This window comes from Myotis myotis, unplaced genomic scaffold (genome assembly GCF_014108235.1).
Source record: "Myotis myotis isolate mMyoMyo1 unplaced genomic scaffold, mMyoMyo1.p scaffold_m19_p_20, whole genome shotgun sequence".
Lineage (NCBI taxonomy): Eukaryota > Metazoa > Chordata > Mammalia > Chiroptera > Vespertilionidae > Myotis > Myotis myotis.
The window spans coordinates 11,688,009-11,708,343 of NW_023416325.1; the positions used below are offsets into that span (position 1 = coordinate 11,688,009).

At 55.2% G+C, this 20,335-nt stretch overlaps 1 protein-coding gene across 4 annotated transcripts; it reads left to right on the forward strand.

The window, feature by feature from the left end:
- Nucleotides 1-3,738: 3,738 nt before the first annotated feature.
- ROBO4 (roundabout guidance receptor 4) lies at nt 3,739-20,106 on the forward strand. 4 transcript variants are annotated; one of them, XM_036354329.1, is made up of 18 exons: nt 3,739-3,896; nt 4,220-4,549; nt 4,962-5,119; nt 5,617-5,737; nt 6,051-6,160; nt 6,251-6,479; nt 7,202-7,314; nt 7,719-7,887; nt 7,973-8,230; nt 8,593-8,635; nt 11,782-11,918; nt 12,035-12,298; nt 16,395-16,502; nt 16,697-16,832; nt 16,945-17,190; nt 17,309-17,667; nt 18,631-18,837; nt 18,953-20,106. In XM_036354329.1, the coding sequence occupies exons 1-17, from the start codon at nt 3,830-3,832 to the stop codon at nt 18,786-18,788; spliced, it is 3,006 nt and encodes a 1,001-aa protein (XP_036210222.1). In that variant the 5' UTR covers nt 3,739-3,829; the 3' UTR covers nt 18,789-18,837; nt 18,953-20,106. The 4 variants fall into 4 exon arrangements, with proteins under 4 accessions (XP_036210222.1, XP_036210223.1, XP_036210224.1 ...); XM_036354330.1 differs by having other exon boundaries at nt 17,011-17,190; XM_036354331.1 differs by having other exon boundaries at nt 3,740-3,896; nt 8,045-8,230.
- The last annotated feature ends 229 nt before the right edge of the window (nt 20,107-20,335 follow it).

Consider the following 20,335-nt stretch of genomic DNA (forward strand, 5'->3'; position numbering starts at 1 on the left):
ACTTGCAACAACATAGATGGACCTAAAAGAGTACCTAGGGGTGGTTGAGGCTGACTGAGGTTGGTCAGGGAGGAGATGTGCCATTCCTAGAACACCCAAGGGATAATTAACGCATAGCTAGTGTTCTCAAAGCAATTCCACATCCCCTACCCATAAACCTCATACCGACATATCCTGACGAGGGAAGTGGGGCTCGGAGAGGCTATGTGACACTCAAGGTCTCTCTGCCAGTGGAACCAGGATCTCCACAGAGTGTACCTGCCTTCAGTCCTACCCGAATCCTTACCTTTTACCCCATTCGCTTGGCCAGCAGGCATCCCCCACTGCATCTCCAGAGAACATGAAATAGGAAGCCAGAGGAGCCAGGAACGAGAGGCGGGCATTTTTCCTCTGGAGGGTCCTTTAGAAGGGCACTCAATCCCTGCCCTTTCTCTCCCCTCTTACAGGCAACTAACAGACACTCACAAGCCTCAACACTTTAAAACCAGAGGGCAAAGGAAGGTACTTTCTAAATTGGCCACTGGGTCTGCAGATCACCAGGGCAAGGAGCAGAACTTCCTTAAAAGTGAAGGCACCTCCCACTGACAGAATCCGCTTGACTCACGCAGCCAACTCTTCCTTCGTGTGTGGGAATGAGACAGTCAGGATGCTGATGGGCCAGGTTGCCGGAAGTGAGCACTGTGGTCTCTGGGAGCCATCTAGAGCCATCTTACTGTTGGGAACTCCCCTTGGGCAACCACTCCATGGATCCCTGAGTGTCCCTGATGCTTGGACCAAGTAAGGGGAAGGACGTTAATGGCCTACAGCAGTGGTTCTCAACCTTCTGGCCCTTTAAATACAGTTCCTCATCTTGTGACCCAACCATAAAATTATTTTCGTTGCTACTTCATAACTGTAATGTTGCTACTGTTATGAATCGTCATGTAAATATCTGATATGAGGGATGGTTTCAGGCGACCCCTGTGAAAGGGTCGTTCGACCGCCAAAGGGGTCGCGACCCACAGGTTGAGAACCACTGGCCTACAGGCACAGCTCAGAGTAATTGGCCCCTTCTATCCCCATTGGTTCTTAGCACTTGGTCCTCCGGAGTCTGGGAATAGAGGGAATGGAATGGAATGGAATGGAATGGAATGGAATGGAATGGAATGGAATGGAATGGAATGGAATGGAGGTGATCTCCAGGGATGAGGCACATGACTGTGGGGTGGGGGCCATTCCTCAGGCTGTCGTAGCCTCTGAGGCTCTGTTCCTGCCGTCCAGCACTGGCACCTTTCCGCACTGTGCCACCTGTCCATTCTCACTCAGCTGAGGACAGGGCTAGTCATGAATCCAAATTCCTTTGGGACTTGCCATCTTCCCCCCTGAGGGGGTTTTATACCATCTTTCTAGATTGCACACGTTTGAGATAAATCCAGTTGGCATTCAGTCCTTAGCAGAGAACTTGGTTAATCTCCCCAAGTCCAGTGTGCAAGCAGGAGAGGCTACCAAAGGACTGCTGACAGCAACATTCTTGGGGAGCCAGCAGTCAGTCTGGTCCCCTACCAAACAGTTCTCAGGGCTCTGTCTCTGGGAAATCTCAGGCTGGCAGGGTGTGCAGTAAATTCATCTGCCTCAGCACATCCTTCTTGTCACCCTTGGATGACTGCAGTGTCCACATGAATACCCCTTTATCCCTCTGGCTCCACGGGTCCTTGACCCGGTAAACTCTGTGCCACTCCGCCTGGCACACATGCCGTGGACTTGACCACTGCCCGTAGCTCAGAGGTTCTCAACCTGTGGGTTGCGACCCCTTTGGCGGTCAAACGACCCTTTCACAGGGGTTGCCTAAGACCATCCTGCATATCAGATATTTACATGACGATTCATAACAGTAGCAACATGACAGTTACGAAGTAGCAACGAAAATAATTTTATGGTTGGGTCACAACATGAGGAACTGTATTTAAAGGGCCAGAAGGTTGAGAAGCACTGCCTTAGCACCTCCAGTTCTGAAATACCAAGCTCTCCTCTGGTCCCAGTCCCTATCCTTCCAGCTCTGTCACTCAATTACTTTCATTGTCTATTCTCCACCCCTTGGAAGCGCTCAGGTTGTAAGAACCACTGTGTTCTCTTGTTCTAATTGTCTCAATCAGTCTTGGTCTGCATTTGAAGGGGAAGAGGAGTTGTGAAAGAGGCCTTCCCACCTCTTTATTTTGTTATTGATTTCAGAGAGGGAGGGAGAGGGAGAGGGAGAGAAAGAAACATCAATGATGAGAGAGAATCAATCAGCTGCCTCCTACACACCCCACACTGGGAGTCGAGCCTGTGCCCTGACTTGGAATCAGACCGTGACCTCCCGGTTCATAGGTCGACGCTCCACCACTGAGCCATGCCAGCCACCAGCCGGGTCTTCACTCCTCTTCATGGGCTGTTAGGGCTGTGGCTGTGGCTGGTACAACGCCAGGATGGGAAGGGGAGGAAGCGAGGGAGTCAGCTGGGTTAGGGGCCTCACGGAGGAGCTGGCCAGGAACTACTGGAAACAAAGGCTGGACAGTCTTCCGTTGAGCCCCCAGAGCCCGGCCTTGGCGGCCTTGGCGGCCTTGGCTTTCCGGGAACAGCTCCAGGAAATGGCTGACATTCCAGATTTGGAAGGAAGAAACCTGTAAACAGGAGGTGGGCTCTGAGAGGGGAATGCAGCCTCTCTCCAGGGAGGGGGGTGGGAAGCAGCAGGCTCAGAAGCTACAGGCCTGTCGGCAGCAGACACAAGGTTTCAAGGCTGGAAAGACTCTTAAATATCAGACTCAAGCCACCATCCCGGGGCCTGAAGTACCCCAGCTGAGGATGCTTGAATAGTTCCCGTGATGGGGTGTGCATAAAAATAACAGCATTGGTTAAACTTACTGAGCACGTATAATGCATTAGGTGACCGGACTAAGTGATTTATGTTTTATCTCATCGCATTCTTGCTCCATCCCCCAAGGTACGCACTGCTGTTATTCTCCCCACTTACAGATGAGTGACATGCAGGCGTTAGGGAACGTGCCCACGGTCTCCCAGCTTATTTCATCTGTCTCTGAGCGGAATAGGCATCTCCAGCTTGTCCCAGAGCCTCGGAAGCCTTCCTGTCTTCTGTCCCACCCAGCCCCCTGCTCCATCAATCCTTGAGGAATGGACCGAGGAGTGACCGCTCCACTCGGCTCAGTTTCCTCTGGCTTTCCGGTCCACTCTAGCAAGGGTCACTTGAAAGCAAAGGAATAAGGATGGAGACTCAAGGTTTAAGTACAGGCTTAGGGTTAAAGGGTCAAAGCTGTGGTTAGAGTTATGGTTAGTGTGAGGATTGCCTTTAAGAAATCCCAGACTAGCCCTGGCCGATTTGGCTCACTGGACAGAGCGTCAGCCTGCAGACTAAAGGGTCCCGGGTTCGATTCCGGTCAAGGACATGTACCTCGGTTGCAGGCTTGATCCCCAGTAGGGAGCGTGCAGGAGGCAGCTGATCAATGATTCTCTGTCATCATTGATATTTTCTATCTCTCTCTCTCCCTCTTTCTCCTCTCTGAAATCAATAAAAATATATTTAAAAAAATAAAATAAAAAGAAATCCCAGACTAGATCACAAGGTAAACCTCAGGGCTGGGGTTGGGAGCCAGGGTGTTTCTCTCCTCTGGGCGCCTCCCAGTTCTTCAAGGCACCGAGGGCCAGGCAGGAAGCATCGGTTTCCTCAGAGCTGCTTCCCTCTGGGGCAGTCTTGGCCACAAACAACCACCAACGGCCTGCCCGCCCCTCCCCTCCCTGTGAGCTCAGAGCCGCAAGACAAAGTGCTTGGGACCAGGACAGAGACCTGAGAGCAGCCATGGGCTCCGGAGGAGCGGGTCTCCCTGGGGTCTGGTGGCCCCTGCCTCTCCTGCTTCTGTTCATGGGTGAGTGTGGCCACCCCCTCTCCTAGCTCAGGCTCCCTGGATCCAGGGCCTGGCCAGGGAAGAAGAGGCCCCCCTTGCTCCTTTGCAAGAGATGATGATGATGTTGTTGATGATGATGATGGTGTGTGTGTGTGTGTGTGTGTGTGTGAGAGAGAGAGAGAGAGAGAGAGAGAGAGAGAGAGAGAGAGAGACTGACAGATTGAGAGTTCGAAAGGTCTCCTTCCTTTGAATTGATCCTCAGAGGAGAGAAGGCAGGTGAGGAATGCAGGGATCTGGGCACCTGATGGTAGTCAGACTGGGCTCCACCTCCCTTTCCCTTCCAGGAGGCACGGCTCAGGACTCCCCACCCCAGATCATAGTCCACCCCCAGGACCAGCTGCTCCAAGGCCCTGAGCCCGTCCAGATGAGCTGCCAAGCCTCCGGCCAGCCGCCTCCCACCATCCACTGGCTGCTGAATGGGCAGCCCCTGAGCATGGAGCCCCCAGACACACACCAGCTCCTACCTGATGGAACCCTGCTGCTGCACTGGCCCTCCACCCAGGCTCACGCCCGAAACAACCAGGCCCTATCCACGGACCTGGGCATCTACACATGTGAGGCCAGCAACCGGCTGGGCACAGCGGTGAGCCGCGGCGCGCGGCTGTCTGCGGCTGGTGAGGCCTGGGAGGGGAGCCGGGGTGGGCACACCTGGGTGATAATGCCTGTGCTGAGGGAGGTTTGAAGGGGTATCTGTGAGGATTAATGTGTGTGTGTGTGTTTTGGGGGGTGAGGGGGAGGCTCCAGTTAGGCTGGTGTGGGCTGGTTTTGGCTGAGGTTACAGTATGTGAGGTTCAACCAGGGATTGGCGTCAGAGGGAGGTTGGAAGGGATATCAGACTGGGAACCGTGATGAGAGAGCTGAGTTGGGGGTGAACCTACATGGAACTCTTAGGAGGTGGGTCTCTGAAGAGTGGGCACAGTCGTGAAAAAATAGAATGGGGCAGGTGTGGCAGGAGACACCAAGGGGGGCCTTTGGGGAGGGGAGGACTGGGCACTGCTCCCCCCAGAGCCTCCTTCCTCCCCACAGTCCTTCAGGAGGATTTCCGGGTCCAGCCCCAGGACACAGTGGCCACGGTGGGCGAGCAGGTGATCCTGGAGTGCTGGCCACCCTGGGGCTACCCAGAGCCCACGGTCTTGTGGTGGAAGGATGAGAAACCCCTGGCCCTCCAGCCGGGGCGGCACAGGGTGAGTATAGCCCCCTTCCCCATGCCTCCTCCTGTCCCAGCACTATATATAGGGCACGCCCTGGGGCCTGACCCATCTTCTGAGTGCCCCCTGCAGGGCCTGCCCTGGGGACTGACCCGCCTTCTGAGTGCCCACTACAGGGCACGCCCTGGGGACTGACCCACCTTCTGAGTGCCCCCTGCAGGGCCTGCCCTGGGGACTGACCCGCCTTCTGAGTGCCCACGACAGGGCCCGCCTGGGGACTGACCTGCCTCCTGAGTGCCCACTACAGGGCACCCCCTGGGGACTGACCCGCCTCCTGAGTGCCCACTACAGGGCACCCCCTGGGGACTGACCCGCCTCCTGAGTGCCCACTACAGGGCACCCCCTGGGGACTGACCCGCCTTCTGAGTGCCCCCGCAGAATTTGAGGAGAGGAAGGCGGCAAGGCCCTCAGCTTGCCTCCCCTGTCAGAGCCCCTCCCCTCACGGGAGACTGCGCATGTGCCTGTCCTGACAGGTGTCCAGTGGCTCCTTGCGGATGCTAAGAGCAGAGAAGAGTGACTCAGGGACTTATATGTGTGTAGCCACCAACAACGCGGGACAGCGGAAGAGCCGGGCAGCCAGGGTGTCTGTCCAGGGTAAGGCAGGGAGCTAACATCAGGGCCAGTGCGGGGCTGGGGGTGGGGGGGGGGCGTGGGAGGGGGTGTCTGGTTAGGCTGGTGTGGTCTGGTTTGGGCTGAGGTTAGGGTATGTGAGGTTCAACCTGGGATTGGCATCAGATGGTGGACCCCATCTTAGGGGAGGTTTGCTTCCCCATCCTACAGTGGAGATAGGAGCGCTCTAGTTCTGAGGAAGCTGGGAGTTTTGGGTTCTCGGCAGCTAAGGGATCCCGGACCCCTCAGTTCCTTCACTTGGGCCTGGAGCCCCCACCCCAGCCCTGTTCTCCCCCAGAGCCTCTGGAGCTTCTGGCTGTGCGCATTCAGCTGGAAAACGTGACCCTGCTGAACCCGGGTCCCTCCGAGGGCACCAAGCCTGCGCCTGCCGTGTGGCTCAGCTGGAAGGTGAGGCCTGGCTCCCAGGGCTGGAACCAGTCCGGGGTCCAGACAGGACCGCGTCCCTGACCCCCCACCTTTCTCCGGACTCTCTCCCAGGTCAGCGGCCCTGCTGCCCCTGCCCAGTCCTACACGGCGCTATTCAGGACCCAGCCGGTGCCAGGAGGCCAGGGAGCTCCGTGGGCAGAGGCCCCGCTGGCTGGCTCGCAGAGCGCGGAGCTCGGGGGCCTCCGCTGGGGTCAAGACTACGAGTTCAAAGTGAGACCGTCCTCCGGCCGGGCTCGGGGCCCTGACAGCAACGTGCTGCTCCTGAGGCTGCCTGAGCAAGGTCAGGGACAGGTGCCCACGACCAACAATAGACCTCTGGTGTCACTCCAGTCTGGGGGGCCTGGAGGACTATCCACTCCAGTCTGGGGGGGCCTGGAGGACTGTCCCACCCCAGTCTGGGGGGCCTGGAGGACTGTCCCACTGCAGTCTGGGGGGCCTGGAGGACTGTCCCACCCCAGTCTGGGGGGCCTGGAGGACTGTCCCACTGCAGTCTGGGGGGCCTGGAGGACTGTCTCACTCCAGTCTGGGGGGGCCTGGAGGACTGTCCCACTCCAGTCTGGGGGGCCTGGAGGACTGTCCCACCCCAATCTGGGGGGCCTGGAGGACTGTCCCACTCCAGTCTGGGGGGGCCTGGAGGACTGTCCCACTCCAGTCTGGGGGGCCTGGAGGACTGTCTCACTCCAGTCTGGGGGGGCCTGGAGGACTGTCCCACTGCAGTCTGGGGGGGCCTGGAGGACTGTCCCACTCCAGTCTGGGGGGGCCTGGAGGACTGTCCCACTGCAGTCTGGGGGGGCCTGGAGGACTGTCCCACTCCAGTCTGGGGGGCCTGGAGGACTGTCCCACTGCAGTCTGGGGGGATGGTGGGTCCTGCTCGTGGATCCCTCTGCCCTGGTCAGGCAAGCGGAGCGCTTATTCTCATCAGTGTGGCCTCTGCCCCTGTGTCCCCATCCCAGCCTTCTCCCTAGAACTCCCTCATTCCTATCTCCTCTCTCCCACCCCCAGTGCCCAGCGCCCCTCCCCAGGAGGTGACCCTAAAATCGGGCAATGGCAGCATCCTTGTGAACTGGGTCCCACCACCTGCTAAAAACCACAATGGCATCATCCGTGGCTACCAGGTACTCCCACAATCTGACACACCCCTTCCTAGGGGTGCCGAGGCCTCCCTCTCCCCTGGCATCCTGCGTGCCCTCGCTCTGGGCACTGAGAAGTGAACCCGTGCAGAGAAGCGAGGAGCACCCACTATTGATAAGTGAGCCTCTGCCAGCCCGTGCCAAGCAGTTAGCTCCCTGGTCTCATTTCATCCCCTGGTCCACCTGGTTCTTATCCCCAATTTACAGACGCGGAAAGTGAGGCTGAATGTAGGGCCCAGGACAGGATGAGAAGTGGGGGTGGTTATGAGGGGAGTGTTCCCTGGTCAACCCCAGGGCAGGGTGACCACAGGCTCGGAGTCTGACTGCAGATGAAGGGCCCAGCAGCTGGGATGGTGCCTGGGGGCACTGCTCACCCTGCCTGTCCTTAGGTGTGGAGCCTGAGCAACACCTCATGGCCGCCAACCAACTGGACAGTGGCCGGTGAGCAGACCCAGCTGGAGATTGCCACCCAAACGCCAGGTTCCTACTGTGTGCAGGTGGCTGCCGTCACCGGCGCTGGGGCTGGGGAGCCCAGTAGCCCCGTCTGCCTCATTTTAGGTGAGGAGAGTCTCCACTGGTCCCACCCACATTCCTCAGCCCCAATGCCCACCTTCCTCTCATTGTCCGCACTTCCCACTTCCAGCTCTTCCCCCTTCTCTGTCCGACCCTCGTTGTTCCCCCTGCCCCCTACCCCTGAGCTCCAAATCCTATACAGAGCAGACCATGGAGCGAGCCACCTGGGAGCCCAAAGACCCCGGCCCATGGATCCTGGAGCAGCTGAGAGCAACGTTGAAGCGTCCAGAGGTCATTGCCACCGGGGCTGTCCTGCTCTGGCTGCTGCTGCTGGGCACCACTGTGTGTATCCACCGCCGGCGCCGCGCTGGGGTGCACCTGGGCCCAGGTGAGAGAGGGAAGCAGACTCCAGGGGGTCAGGACTCACTGGGTCCAGTAAGAACACTATAGGGGGGTCCTAGCTGGCTTGGCTCAGTGGATAGAGCTTCGGCCTGAGGACTGAAGGGTTCCGGGTTCATTTCTTGTCAAGAGCACATACCTGGGTTGTGGGCTTGATTCCCAGGAAGGGCATGCAGGAGGTAGCCAATCAGTGATTCTCTCTCATCATCGATGTTTCTGACTCTCTCCCCCGCTCCTTTCCTCTCTGAAATCAACAAAAATATATATATTTTTAAAAGAACACTATTGGGGTTAGCTCTCTAGCCTGATGCTGGGGACTCTACCTTGAGCCTTCTTCCTGTCCTCTCCCAGGTCTGTATAGATATACCAGCGAGGACGCCATCCTAAAACACAGGTGAGACGTGAAAGGGGCGTGGCCTGAGGTGAGGGCGGGGCAGGGGGACCCAGGGTCACTGGAGCTGGAACAGAGAATTGGATGGAGTCTCCCTTACGCCAGGCAGTTTGGAGTCCTGCCTCGTATCTGTCTCTCTCCTCAACTTCAAGTGAGAATTGTTTTCTCTTTCAATAATGTTACTATCAGACCACTTGTCAGAGAGTAAACAGAATCATAGGCTTAAGTAGCTTTGCCCAAGGCAACACAGCTGGCCCCTGAACTCCTGATCCAGCGGTTCTCAACCTGTGGGTCGAGACCCCTCTGGGGGGTCGAACGACCCTTTCACAGGGGTCGCCTAAGACCATCGGAAAACACATATATAATTGCATATTGTTTTTGTGATTCATCACTATGCTTTAATGATGTCCAACTTGTAACAATGAAAATACATCCTGCATATCAGATATTTACACGACGATTCATAACAGTAGCAAAATCACAGTTATGAAGTAGCAACGAAAATAATGTTATGGTTGGGGGTCACGTGAGGAGCTGTATTAAAGGGTCGCGGCGTTAGGAAGGTTGAGAACCACTGTCCTCATCCAATGCTCTTGTCACCAAGCTCTCACTGATAATACTGACTACACTTTCCTGCCGAGTCATCCTCCTGGGTGGAGAATCATTAGCGTGGGAGGGGCAGCCTAGTTCCTGATTTTCTCTGTGCACTCAGAGTTCACCTAGCAGTACCTTTGCCTTTGCTTTCCGTCCGTCACTTAACCTATGGAGCCACCTTTCCTTCACGGCAGTCCACCCACAGTTCCAGTAGAGGGCGCTCTGCCCCTACACCATAGGGCGGCTGCAGGGACCTCTGCTTCAAGTGTGTCTGGCTGCAAGAGACTCAGAAAGCAAGCATGCTTTTTCATCCTGTTGGCCGGGTTTTACACTAAAATAACCATTTCATCTGCCCACATTCTCCTGCTCTTTATCGCATTAGACTTCCTCTGGGAAGTTTCATAGCCCAGGTCTGCATCTTTCAACAGACGTTTATCGAGCACCTCCGAGGTGCCAGATACATCCAGCCAGACCCTTTTTCTGTCAGTGTCTCAGCTCAGAGCAAGGTTCCTTCCTGTGTTTTCTGTGCCCACTGGCCTTTCTCTTGAGTTTCCACCTGGGCTTTGTCAGCTCTGCCCTGAACGTTCTCTGTCTCCCTGGGACTTCACCCCATCCTTGAGGGAGATTCATTCATTTCTCTAGAACAGTCTCCATCTGCCAGGAACTCAGTCTAGACCAGTGGTTCCCAACCTCTTTTGGCCACGCCCCACCTAAGCATCTCTAAAATCCTGATGCCCACTCCCACCCCGTGACATATAATTCTTATGATTCAAAAAGTGAACTCCCATTCACATGGAGGAAGCCTAAAAGGCCATTAACTTGTCTAAACAAGCTTCGAAGAACATGGCATCCATGAAAGAGAAAAATAAAAGAACGAAAGGACAGATGAAGTACTGAGAAAGAAATCACTAAGAAATTGTTTAAAATAATAATAATAATATGAAGTGATATGAAAAAAATAGCAAATAAAGTTTCAAAACACATACCGGTAATAGAGAACTGGAATGCATAAATATGTCACAATGTATATTTATAAACTGTATATGAGGCCCCTAGAGCCATCGGAAATGCAAAAAATTCACTGTTAATAACTCATTCTCAAATTGCCCCCCTTAAAAATCAAATTGCATCCCTGTAGGGTGGGGGGGTGCCCTGCGTTGGGAACCACCAGTCTAGACAGAGACATCCAAGCGAATGCAATCCAGAGTTGGACATGAAGACACATGTACAAGATACATGGAGGAGACTGGGGTGGGGAAATTCCAGAGGGAGGTTTCACATTGACCCTGACAGTGAGAAGGAGAAGGCCAACGCGGGCAGCCGGAAATCGCCGCCATGTTCGCAGGGAAGGAAAAGCCGTTTGGTCTGCCTGGGACATAACGTGTGAGATGGGTCTGGTCAGACAGTTGGAAACCAGACTGGGGGCCCTGTTCGCCATGCCAGGCAGCCGGGCGCTCTCTGGGTAAAGGGGAGCCACGGGAGGTTTCAGGCAGAGAAGCGCGTTGGCTGGTCCCCGCTGTTGAAACATGACTCAGGCAGCCTGCATGGCCCCCTGTTCGAAGGGAACCAGACTAGAGGTCGCGAGGCCACATTCACGTAGCAAGCTCTGCTCTGCCAGCGCATGACCTCATGTTTCCTGGCCCCAGCGCACAGCATCAGCCTTATATGGAAGGGCGTTGTTACTTTTACAGATGGAGAACTGGGGCTTAGAGAGGCTGACAGACTTGCTCCCAGGGATGCACAGCTGGGCTGCGACCAACGGGGATTTTTTTTTTTTTTTTTTTTTTTTTTGCCAACTGGGATTTTCAAACTGGGTTTGTCTGGCTCCAGAGAGATATGCTTTTTATCTTAGCACACAGCTGTTTCTTTTTAATACCTCTTATCTCTGGGCAACCTGGACTTCCCCAGATAACCAGGATAAGAACGGGCACTGAGTTGGAGACATCAGTGCAGAGATTTTAAAGAGTCTGAAGGGCTTAAAAGTAGGTAGAATAAAGCCTGTAGCACAGTGGTTCTCAACCTTCCTAATGCCGAGACCCTTCAATACAGTTCCTCATGTTGTGGTGACCCCCACTGTCATTGTTACAAATGGAACATGATTAAAGCATAGTGATTCATCACAAAAACAATACGTGAGCCCTGACTGGTTTGGCTCAGTGGATAGAGCGTTGGCCTGCGGACTGAAGGGTCCCGGGTTCAATTCCGGTCGGGGGCGTGTGCCTTGGTTGCGGGCACATCCCCGGTGGGAGGTGTGCAGGAGGCAGCTGATCGATGTTTCTCTCTCGTCGATGTTTCTGGCTCTCTATCCCTCTCCCTTCATCTCTGTAGAAAAAATCAATAAAATATATTTTTAAAATAAAACAAAACAATATGTGATTATATATGTGTTTTCTGATGGTCTTAGGCCAAAGGGGTCGCGACCCACAGGTTGAGAACCGCTGCTCTAGCACCATCTCCTCACCTCCTTCGGCTACCCCGTGGTTCTTGCTTTACGCTGTTTCTCCTGCCCTTGTCCCTACCTCCCCCCTTGCTCCCCCCCTCCCCCATTGCTGCAGGATGGACCACAGCGACTCCCCCTGGCTGGCAGACACTTGGCGATCCACCTCCTGCTCTCGGGACCTGAGCAGCAGCAGCAGCCTTAGCAGCCGGCTGGGAGTGGACCCCCGGGACCCACTGGACCGCCGGCGCTCCTGTGAGCATGCCCAGAGGTGGCCAGGGCCTGGCAGTGGAACAGAGACCCCAGGGCTGGAGGAGGGAGCCGTGGGCAGGATGACTCACCATCACTCCTCCTGTTGTGTCTTATTGCAGTGATCTCCTGGGATCCCCGCAGCCCTGGGGTGCCTCTGCTTCCCGACACCCGCACTTTTTATGGCTCCCTCATCGCTGAGCTGCCTTCCAGCCCCCCAGCCCGGCCAAGCCCCCAGGCCCCAGCTCTCAGGCGCCTCCGACCTCAGCTGGCCCGGCTCTCCAGCCCCTGGCCCAGTTCCGACAGCCTCTGCAGCCGCCGGGGGCTCTCTTCCCCTCGCTTCTCTGTAGCCCCTGCAGAGGCTTGGAAGGCCAAAAAGAAGCAAGGTAAGGACGGGGTCGCAGATCAAGCCCAGAGCAGGCGGGAGGAGGACCCAGGAGTGGGAATGTGGTGGGAATGTGGCCTGGGCCCTGGCAGGCGGGTGTGGGTAGCACCCCACCCACAGCTTTGACTGGCCTGTCCTCCTGGATCCCCATCACTGACGCACTCGGCGAGGGCCATGCTGGCCTCAGCTTTTCTCTACACGGGCTCTGTTTTCAGTTTGGCTGCACCAGGAGGGGCCCTGCCTCTGTAATCAGCTCAACTCCACATGTTGATAAGCGAGCACCAGGGCCCAAGAGACACCAGACACGGTCCTCGCCCCCTAAGGGCTCAAAGTCTAACGCAAGTGCCTGACCAGCACACCAGTCATTCCAGAACCTGGCAGGATGTGCCCAGAATGTGCCCAGTGCTGGCACCAAGGCTCTGGTTCCCATGAACAACCCCCCTTGTGCTCCACACAAGTCTGCCCAGGCCTGACTCTCAGCTTGCTCCCCAGAGGAGCAGTTCCTTTCTGCCAAATCTCTCCTGACTCCCAGCATCCTGCTTTGACTTTCCAGAGAAACATCATTATAGTCTGTGTTTCTTTCTATTTTTTAATATATTTGTATTGATTTCAGAGAGGAAGGGAGAAGGAGAGAGAGAGAGAAACAGCAATGAGAGAGAATCATTGATCGGCTGCCTCCTGCATGCTCCCTACTGGGGATCAAGCCCTCAACCCGGGCATGTGCCCTGACCAGGAATCAAACCGTGACCTCCTGGTTCATAGGTCAATGCTGAACCACTGAGCCACGCCAACCAGGCTAGTTTCTGTTTCTTTAGCAACCACTATGTTAGGTGCTTTACTTATATTTATTTTATTTAAGCCTCACAACATATTGACTTGGTATTATTTCCTCTAATTTCACAGACAGGGAAAGAGGAGCAAATCTGGGTAACTCATTCAAAATCCTACATCAATAAGGGGCAGAACTCAGAGCTGAAGTCAGAGTGGTCTGCTCCCAGGGCCACTTTGACTGTCTCTGGGGGCGTCCGTGGGAAATCCTATTCTCTGACTCCTTTCTCCCATCTCCGAACATTGGCCTGCACGCTGTCTGCTGTCTTCATGAGCCTTCTGTACTGATGAGTGAGACTTACAAATGCTCAACAGCCATTTTAAAAAAATATATGTCTAATTGATTTCAGAGAGGAAGGGAGAGGGAGAGATAGAAACATCAGTGATGAGAGAGAATCACTGATTGGCTGCCTCCTACATGCTCCCTACTCGGAATCAACGAATCGAACCGTGACCTCCTGGTTCATAAGTAGAGGCTCAACCATTGGGCATACTGGTCGAGCTCAACAGCCAATTTTTTTAAAGTTTATAATTGAATTTTTATTAAAACAAATGTGGATTCAGAGTAATTAGGAGCTTGTCTAATATCCAAAATTTTATGTCTCTAAATATTAATGAAGCTGGCATTTTTTCCAGCTTTGCCTCAAAGCTATTGCATTAGAAAATCTCAGTGGTAATGAAATACCAACTAAAAAAAGGTTGCATGAATCTCATTTAAAAACCAGCTTTCCGCCCAGCCAGCGTGGTTCAGTGGTTGAGCATCGACCTATGAATCAGGAGGTCACAGTTCAATTCCCGGTCAGGGCACGTGCCCGGGTTACAAGTTTGATCCCCAGTGTGGGCCACGTCCCCACTAGTCGTCAGCAGATCATGCTCTGACCTTGTCCAGAGCCATGGCGTCGGCTCCACTGCTATCACCTAGCCCACAACTGATGCGGCTTCATTTCCTAAAACGGGCAGGCTCTCTCAGCGCCCCTATTCCCCGTAACTTATTTATTCCTTTTTCCTACTGTTTGACTCTTGTTGGGGTTTTTCTCCATGATAGATATTAGCACACTCTCCCGTGTCTCAACCATTATACTAGGTTCTTAGTTCCCCATACTTTGTCAGATACATACACCGAATATTCTCATTAATTCAAACCAATATGTATTGCAATTCATGGCTGGCCAGTGAGATTTGGCCTGACCTTGATAACATTTTTATTGCCTAGTTTCTTATTCAAATAACATTGAAACTAAAATCCAAGTATTTCCGAGCAAGGGGGGAGGGGCTTGTTGTTACCAGGGTCCTTTAGAGGAAATGAAAAGGGCTGGGACAAACATGGCCTTTTCCAGAATTGGCCTTTCCCTTCCTTTTCTTTTTTAAAAAAAATACATTTTATTGATTTTTTACAGAGAGGAAGAACGAGGGATAGAGAATTAGAAACATCAATGAGAGAGAGAAACATCAATCAGCTGCCTCCTGCACCCCCCCCCCCCCAGGGGATGTGCCCCGAAACCAAGGTCCATGCCCTTGACCGGAATCGAACCTGGGACCCTTCAGTCCGCAGGCCGACGCCCTATCCACTGAGCCAAACCTGTTAGGGCTTCCTTCCTTTTCCATACAACCAACCAGCCAGCCAGCCAGCCAACCTGTGTCTCCACTTCTGAGCTTAGTTCGGAAGCCAGGTACTAGGTCATTCAACGAAAGCAAATGTACACAAACCAAATCAGGCGAAGTATGAAAGCAAACTTCAATAGAGGAAGTCCAGCCATTGTGTGGGTTTTTATCCCAGTGGCTCAGAAGATCTGGCCACTGCCCATGGATTCCCAGGGCCCAGATGGGATCTTAGTCTTGTCCCTGCTCTGAACTGGCCATGGTGGCCCCCAAGGCTTTAGGATGAGACCGACTAGACAGCTCTGCCTCCAGGGTCCTGCCTGGCCTTTGGTCTGGGCTTCTGACCATGGGACACTAATCTGAAGGCTGTTTCTTTCTTCCTTTGCTCTGGTTCCTGGTCTGGGGAAAATCTGTTATTTCCTATTTACATTACCCAGTTCCTCTCTGGTTTAAACTTAGATCACCTGGGTTTGGGCCTGACCAGGAAGCATTGTACGTGGCTGGGTCAGTCCTTTCAGTGACCTTGGCTTCCCTATTGTCAGAGTTCACTCAGCCTTGTCTCTAAGTGTGGTTCCCCCTCAGTGGGAGTCACGTCTGTATGTGTTTACACCTACATCTCTAACAGCATCCTTCATTCACTCATTTAGCCAACAAGTATTGACTATCTATGGGCAGGGCATTGCCTCTCTGGGTGAAACCAACACATCTTCCTACTCTAAAGTGCCTCTTCCTTCACACCTGGCCTGGTCTCGGGTAACTTGTTTCTGTCTTACCCATTCATGACAGTCTAACCCAGTGATTCTCAACCTTCCTAATGCCGCGACCCTTTAATACAGTTCCTCATTTTGTGGTGACCCCCAACCAAAACATTATTTTCGTTGCTTCTTCGTAACTATAGTTTTGCTACTGTTATGAATTGTAATGTAAATACCTGATATGCGGGATGTATTTTCATTGTTAAAAATGGAACATAATTAAAGAATAGTGGTGAATCACAAAAACAATATGTAATTATATATGTGTTTTCCGATGGTCTTCGGCGACCCCTGTGAAAGGGTCGTTCGACCCTCAAAGGGGTCGCGACCCACAGGTTGAGAACCGCTGGTCTAACCCATGTCCCTGGGTGAGAGACACTCAGGGCAGGGCCGGCCAGAACCACGTGAGATTTTCATAATGTGAAGAGTAGAAATGAATAGATTCTCTCCAAGAGAAGAAGGAGCCAAAACTACCGAGAAGAGTAGCCATGTGAGGCTACAGAGATCGGGAAGATGGCAATACATCCAGTAAAGGGAAGAAAGCTAGTAGGTGCCAGGAACGTTCCGATGTGTGTTTATTTAATTGGAAAAGCCATCATTTGCTGTGAGTGTTTACAAATGAAACAGGCTCAGAAAGGTTCATGGATCTACCTGAGGGCACACAGCAATTGCCTGGCTCAGCTGGGCTACGAGAGCCCATTTTTTTTACTCCAAGCCTGGTGCTCCTCCCACCCTCTCACAGCTGCCTGGCTGAAGGTGGGAAGGGGAGAAGAGGGAGGGCGGTTCTTCCCTCTTTTCTCTTTGTTCAGGGCCCTTAAAGCGTAACTGAATGATGAGGCCGAAGCTGGAGCCTGAGGTTGGGGTCTGACAGGCCCACCCTGGCTTGTCCCTCAATGGCCGATTCTTCCTTTGCAGAGCTGCACCAGGCCAACAGCTCCCCGCTGCTCCGGGGCAGCCACCCTATGGAGCTCTGGGCCTGGGAGGCAGGAAATAAAGGCTCCAAGAACCTTTCCCAAAGCCCAGGTGAGAGGAAGTGAGGCGGTGAGGTGGGGTACAGGGGCCCACCAGCCCCTACAGCCGGCTTCAGCTGTCCTTGAGGAAGCTGACGGGTGGGGTGTAGGCGCAGGAAGCTGAGGGGAGGGCTGGGCAGGGGGCAGGCCGGGGTGGGGGGCTGATGGGGGTTCCACTATTCTCATGCCCAGGCTGTTGTTCCCCAGGACCTGTGCCCCGAACTCTGGTTGCCTGGAGGGCCCTGGGACCGCAGATCCTCAGCTCCTCCAGCGAGCTGACTTGCCCTCTCCGGCCAGCACCCCTCTCTTCTCATGAACCCCCCACTCAGAATCAACAGACCCAGTAAGAGGGATGGGGTCCAAAAGCAGGGATGGGGTGGGATGGGGTGAGGGAGGGGTGGACAGGGGCTGGAAGGACCACACTAACTATCCTGCCATATGTCTTACCCCATCAGGCACACGGCAGAGCCCCGAGCTCCCTCCCCCCACCCCCTGTCAGCAGCCCCCATTCCCACCTGCAGGCCCTCCAGTACCGCCAGCCACTCCAGCCACCGGGCCTCCTCCCTGTCCGGTCCCAGCCCAACCTCCAGTCGCCTGTCCAGCTCTTCGCTGTCATCCCTGGGGGAGGATCAGGACAGTGTGCTGACTCCTGAGGAGGTGGCCCTGTGCCTGGAGCTCAGTGAGGGTGAGGAGACCCCCAGGTGAGTAGGCCCGTATTACAGTATGTTTGTCCCTGCCTCGTTCCACTCTTCCCGGAGGAATGGTCCCGCCCTACCGCACCTCAACAATCCTACTGTCTCCCATGTTGCCTCTTCCTAGGAACAGCGTCTCTCCAATGCCAAGGGCTCCTTCACCCCCCAGCACCTACGGGTACATCAGCGTTCCCACAGCTTCAGAGCTGGCAGACATGGGCAGAGCTGCCGGAGGGGTAGGGTCTGAGGTGGGGAGTTTGCTGTGCCCACCTCGGCCCTGCCTCACCCCCACCCCCAGTGAGGGCTCCCTGGCCAATGGCTGGGGCTCAGCCTCCGAGGACAACGCCCCCAGTGCCAGAGCCAGCCTGGTCAGCTCCTCGGACGGCTCCTTCCTGGCCGATGCCCACTTCGCACGGGCCCTGGCAGTGGCCGTGGACAGCCTTGGCTTTGGTCTGGAGCCCAGGGAGGCAGACTGCGTCTTCACAGGTACATCAGCTCACCCTCACCCCTTGGAGTGGGACAGCCCCTGTAAGACCCCCCTGTAAGACTCTGTGGCACGGCACCAGAGTTAAGTTAGGGTTTTTCAAAAGGCTGACACGCCGAGCTCAAAAGGTTCGCCGTCACTGCCCTAGGATAAGCACTGTGCTTGCATTCAATGACCCCTCTAGGAGGAATGCTCTTTATTCTTTTCCAAATGAGGAAACTGTAAGTCAATCAGGTTTATTAACTTGCCCAAGGTCACCCCATGAGAACAGGGGCAGACTGTTCAAGTCTGAAGGCTGCAGGCAGCCAAGTGCGACCCACCCCCCTACCTGAAGGACGCCCCCCTCACCCAGACAGGGGTCTCCAGGAAGGGCGGCTCCAGCCCCTGTGATTCAGTCCAGCCCAGTGTTCAGGTTCCTCCTCACTGTGGGACATTCTGTCTCCTCTTACCCCCGCCGTGCCTCCACGCCCTCCTTCTTGCCTTGTCTGTGGTTGTGGGGAGGAGCAACCGGGCTCCCCCTTCACTGTCTAGTGGAGTGGGACCATCATCTCCATGTCCACAGAGGCAGTCAGGGCTCCCCTTAGCTATTCCCTGCTTCATCTGCTGTATCAGGTCCCCTGTTCCCGTCATATGAACCCTAACCCTGCCCTGTGCCCCAAGAAAAACAACCAGGCTTGTGGTGCACGAGAGAGCAAGGGTTATCCAGGGCAGAAGTTCCCCTAACAGAGGGAGAGGAGGACGCCGGGAGTGGGAGAGGATGGGCAAAGGCCAGTTCGAAACATTCTCTCTAACGAAAGAATGGTTTCTGTCCCTGGGGCCAGAGACACCGAGACTGATGGGCCAAGTTGGGGTTAGACTGTACTTAGGGTTGGGTGTCTGCTTTAAGTTGGCCCCAAGCTTTGTTCCCTAAACTGGTTCCCAGGGGTGAAGGCCAACCCTCCACAGATATCTCTGCCCCCACACAGGTGCCTCATCGCCTCCCTCCCCCCGGGATGACCGCTTGCTGACTCGCACCCTCTCCCTGCCCCTGTGGGGGTGGAGGTCAGACTGGCTAGAGGACCTGGAGAACAACCACATCCAGCGACTGGGCAGAGGGCTGCTGCCCTGGCCCCCCAACTCTTAGAACTCTCCCCAGAGAAGCCATCTCAGCTGTGCTGCACCCAAGGCTGGCCGTAAGTGTCCGTCTGCCTGGCTTGTGTGGTTCTGGGTGGAGCCGTGAGGGAGCCGGGGGTCTGCAGGAGAGACAAGGAGCAGGGGGATCACTCCACTCTCCTCCAATTCTCCTAGAGACTCGTCCTGAGGCATGTCCCCGAGACTCCCCACCCCAGCCCCCCAAGAAGAGACTCAGAACTCCCTCTCCTATCAGCCACGGGCCCTGAGGAGGGCTGGGCCCTGGACTGCAGATCTTGGTCGGTGCATCTCTGCCCTTGGGTACATCTGGCCTCCAGGAGAGCTCGCCCTCCTTGACCGTGAAAAGGAATGAAGCAACACAATCAGAGCAAAGCAGACCCGGAGCCCCCGGAGCAAAGAACGGTCTCCACCTGGCGCCTTGCTTGTCCTCGGCTCTGCCCAACCCCACAACCAAACTGTCTGGCTTAAGGAGCCAGCCCATCTCCTGCTCTCCCATCCACGGGGATCATGAGACATGGGGGAGCCAGGGATCTTTCTGGGGGGCAGTGGCAGCTTGTGGGGGTGGGCCGTGGAGGAAGGGGCTCCTCAAGCCTCCCTTCAGCCTCACTGGACCGTGTTCCGTAGAGGGGCTCCACGCCCGCCCCCCCCCCCCACACACACACACCATGTAAAGGAGATACAGAGCAGAGCCCTGAGCCACGAGGCCCAACCCAGCACCAAGGCAAAGTCCCAGGCGGACCAGGGAGGGAGCTCCAGGGCGGGAGGTGCGGAATGGGGACAAAACCACCCTCCCCGCACTGCTGTCAAGTGAGCCCAAGGAATTAATACTATGACATGGCAATGCCCTGAGTTCCGTGAGCTCTTTTCCCGGAGTGTCGTTTGCGGGGTGAAGGGGGGCACGTGGAGATAGAGAAAGAATTGCCTGAACTGGAAAGGGAGCAGACATTGGCTGACACTGGGCCATGTCACTCATCCCTGTCCAGGAACTAAGGGGAGAATTATGTTCACCCATCCGATTGGAAGCAGGACCCAGGCAAGGGAGGGCTGGGCATGGTCAGGGCCTGCTGGTCTTGGCAACTGTTCCTGAGAAGACAACTCCTGCCTCCAGCCGCCCCAGCCCCCTCCCCAGAGACCAGTCCCAGGTGGTTTCTTAAAACAACGTAGCTCATCCCACAAAAGGTAGAGCCACCTGTCATGATTGGCTGGTGCACACCCTTCCACCAGAACAACACAGCAAACCAGCAGTGGAGCGGGACTCCCGGGGCCTCCGCCCCAGACAGCGGAGGGGAGCAGGTGACGATGTCTCCCCCACGTGGCAGGAAAGGTCAAGGGCAGAATCCTAAGGTTGGGTGGGGGGGGGGTGGGGATGAGCATGAGCAGGGCCACAGGAAGACGCCTTCAGGGAGGGCCCATTGGAAAGGGCCCCCAGAGGGGGTGATCATCCCCCAAAGCCCTGTGGCTCTACTGGAGGCCACACTCCTTTGGAGGCTGAGAAGGCGGGGCCTGGGGACGGTGCTGCCCGGACTACCCTGACCTGGC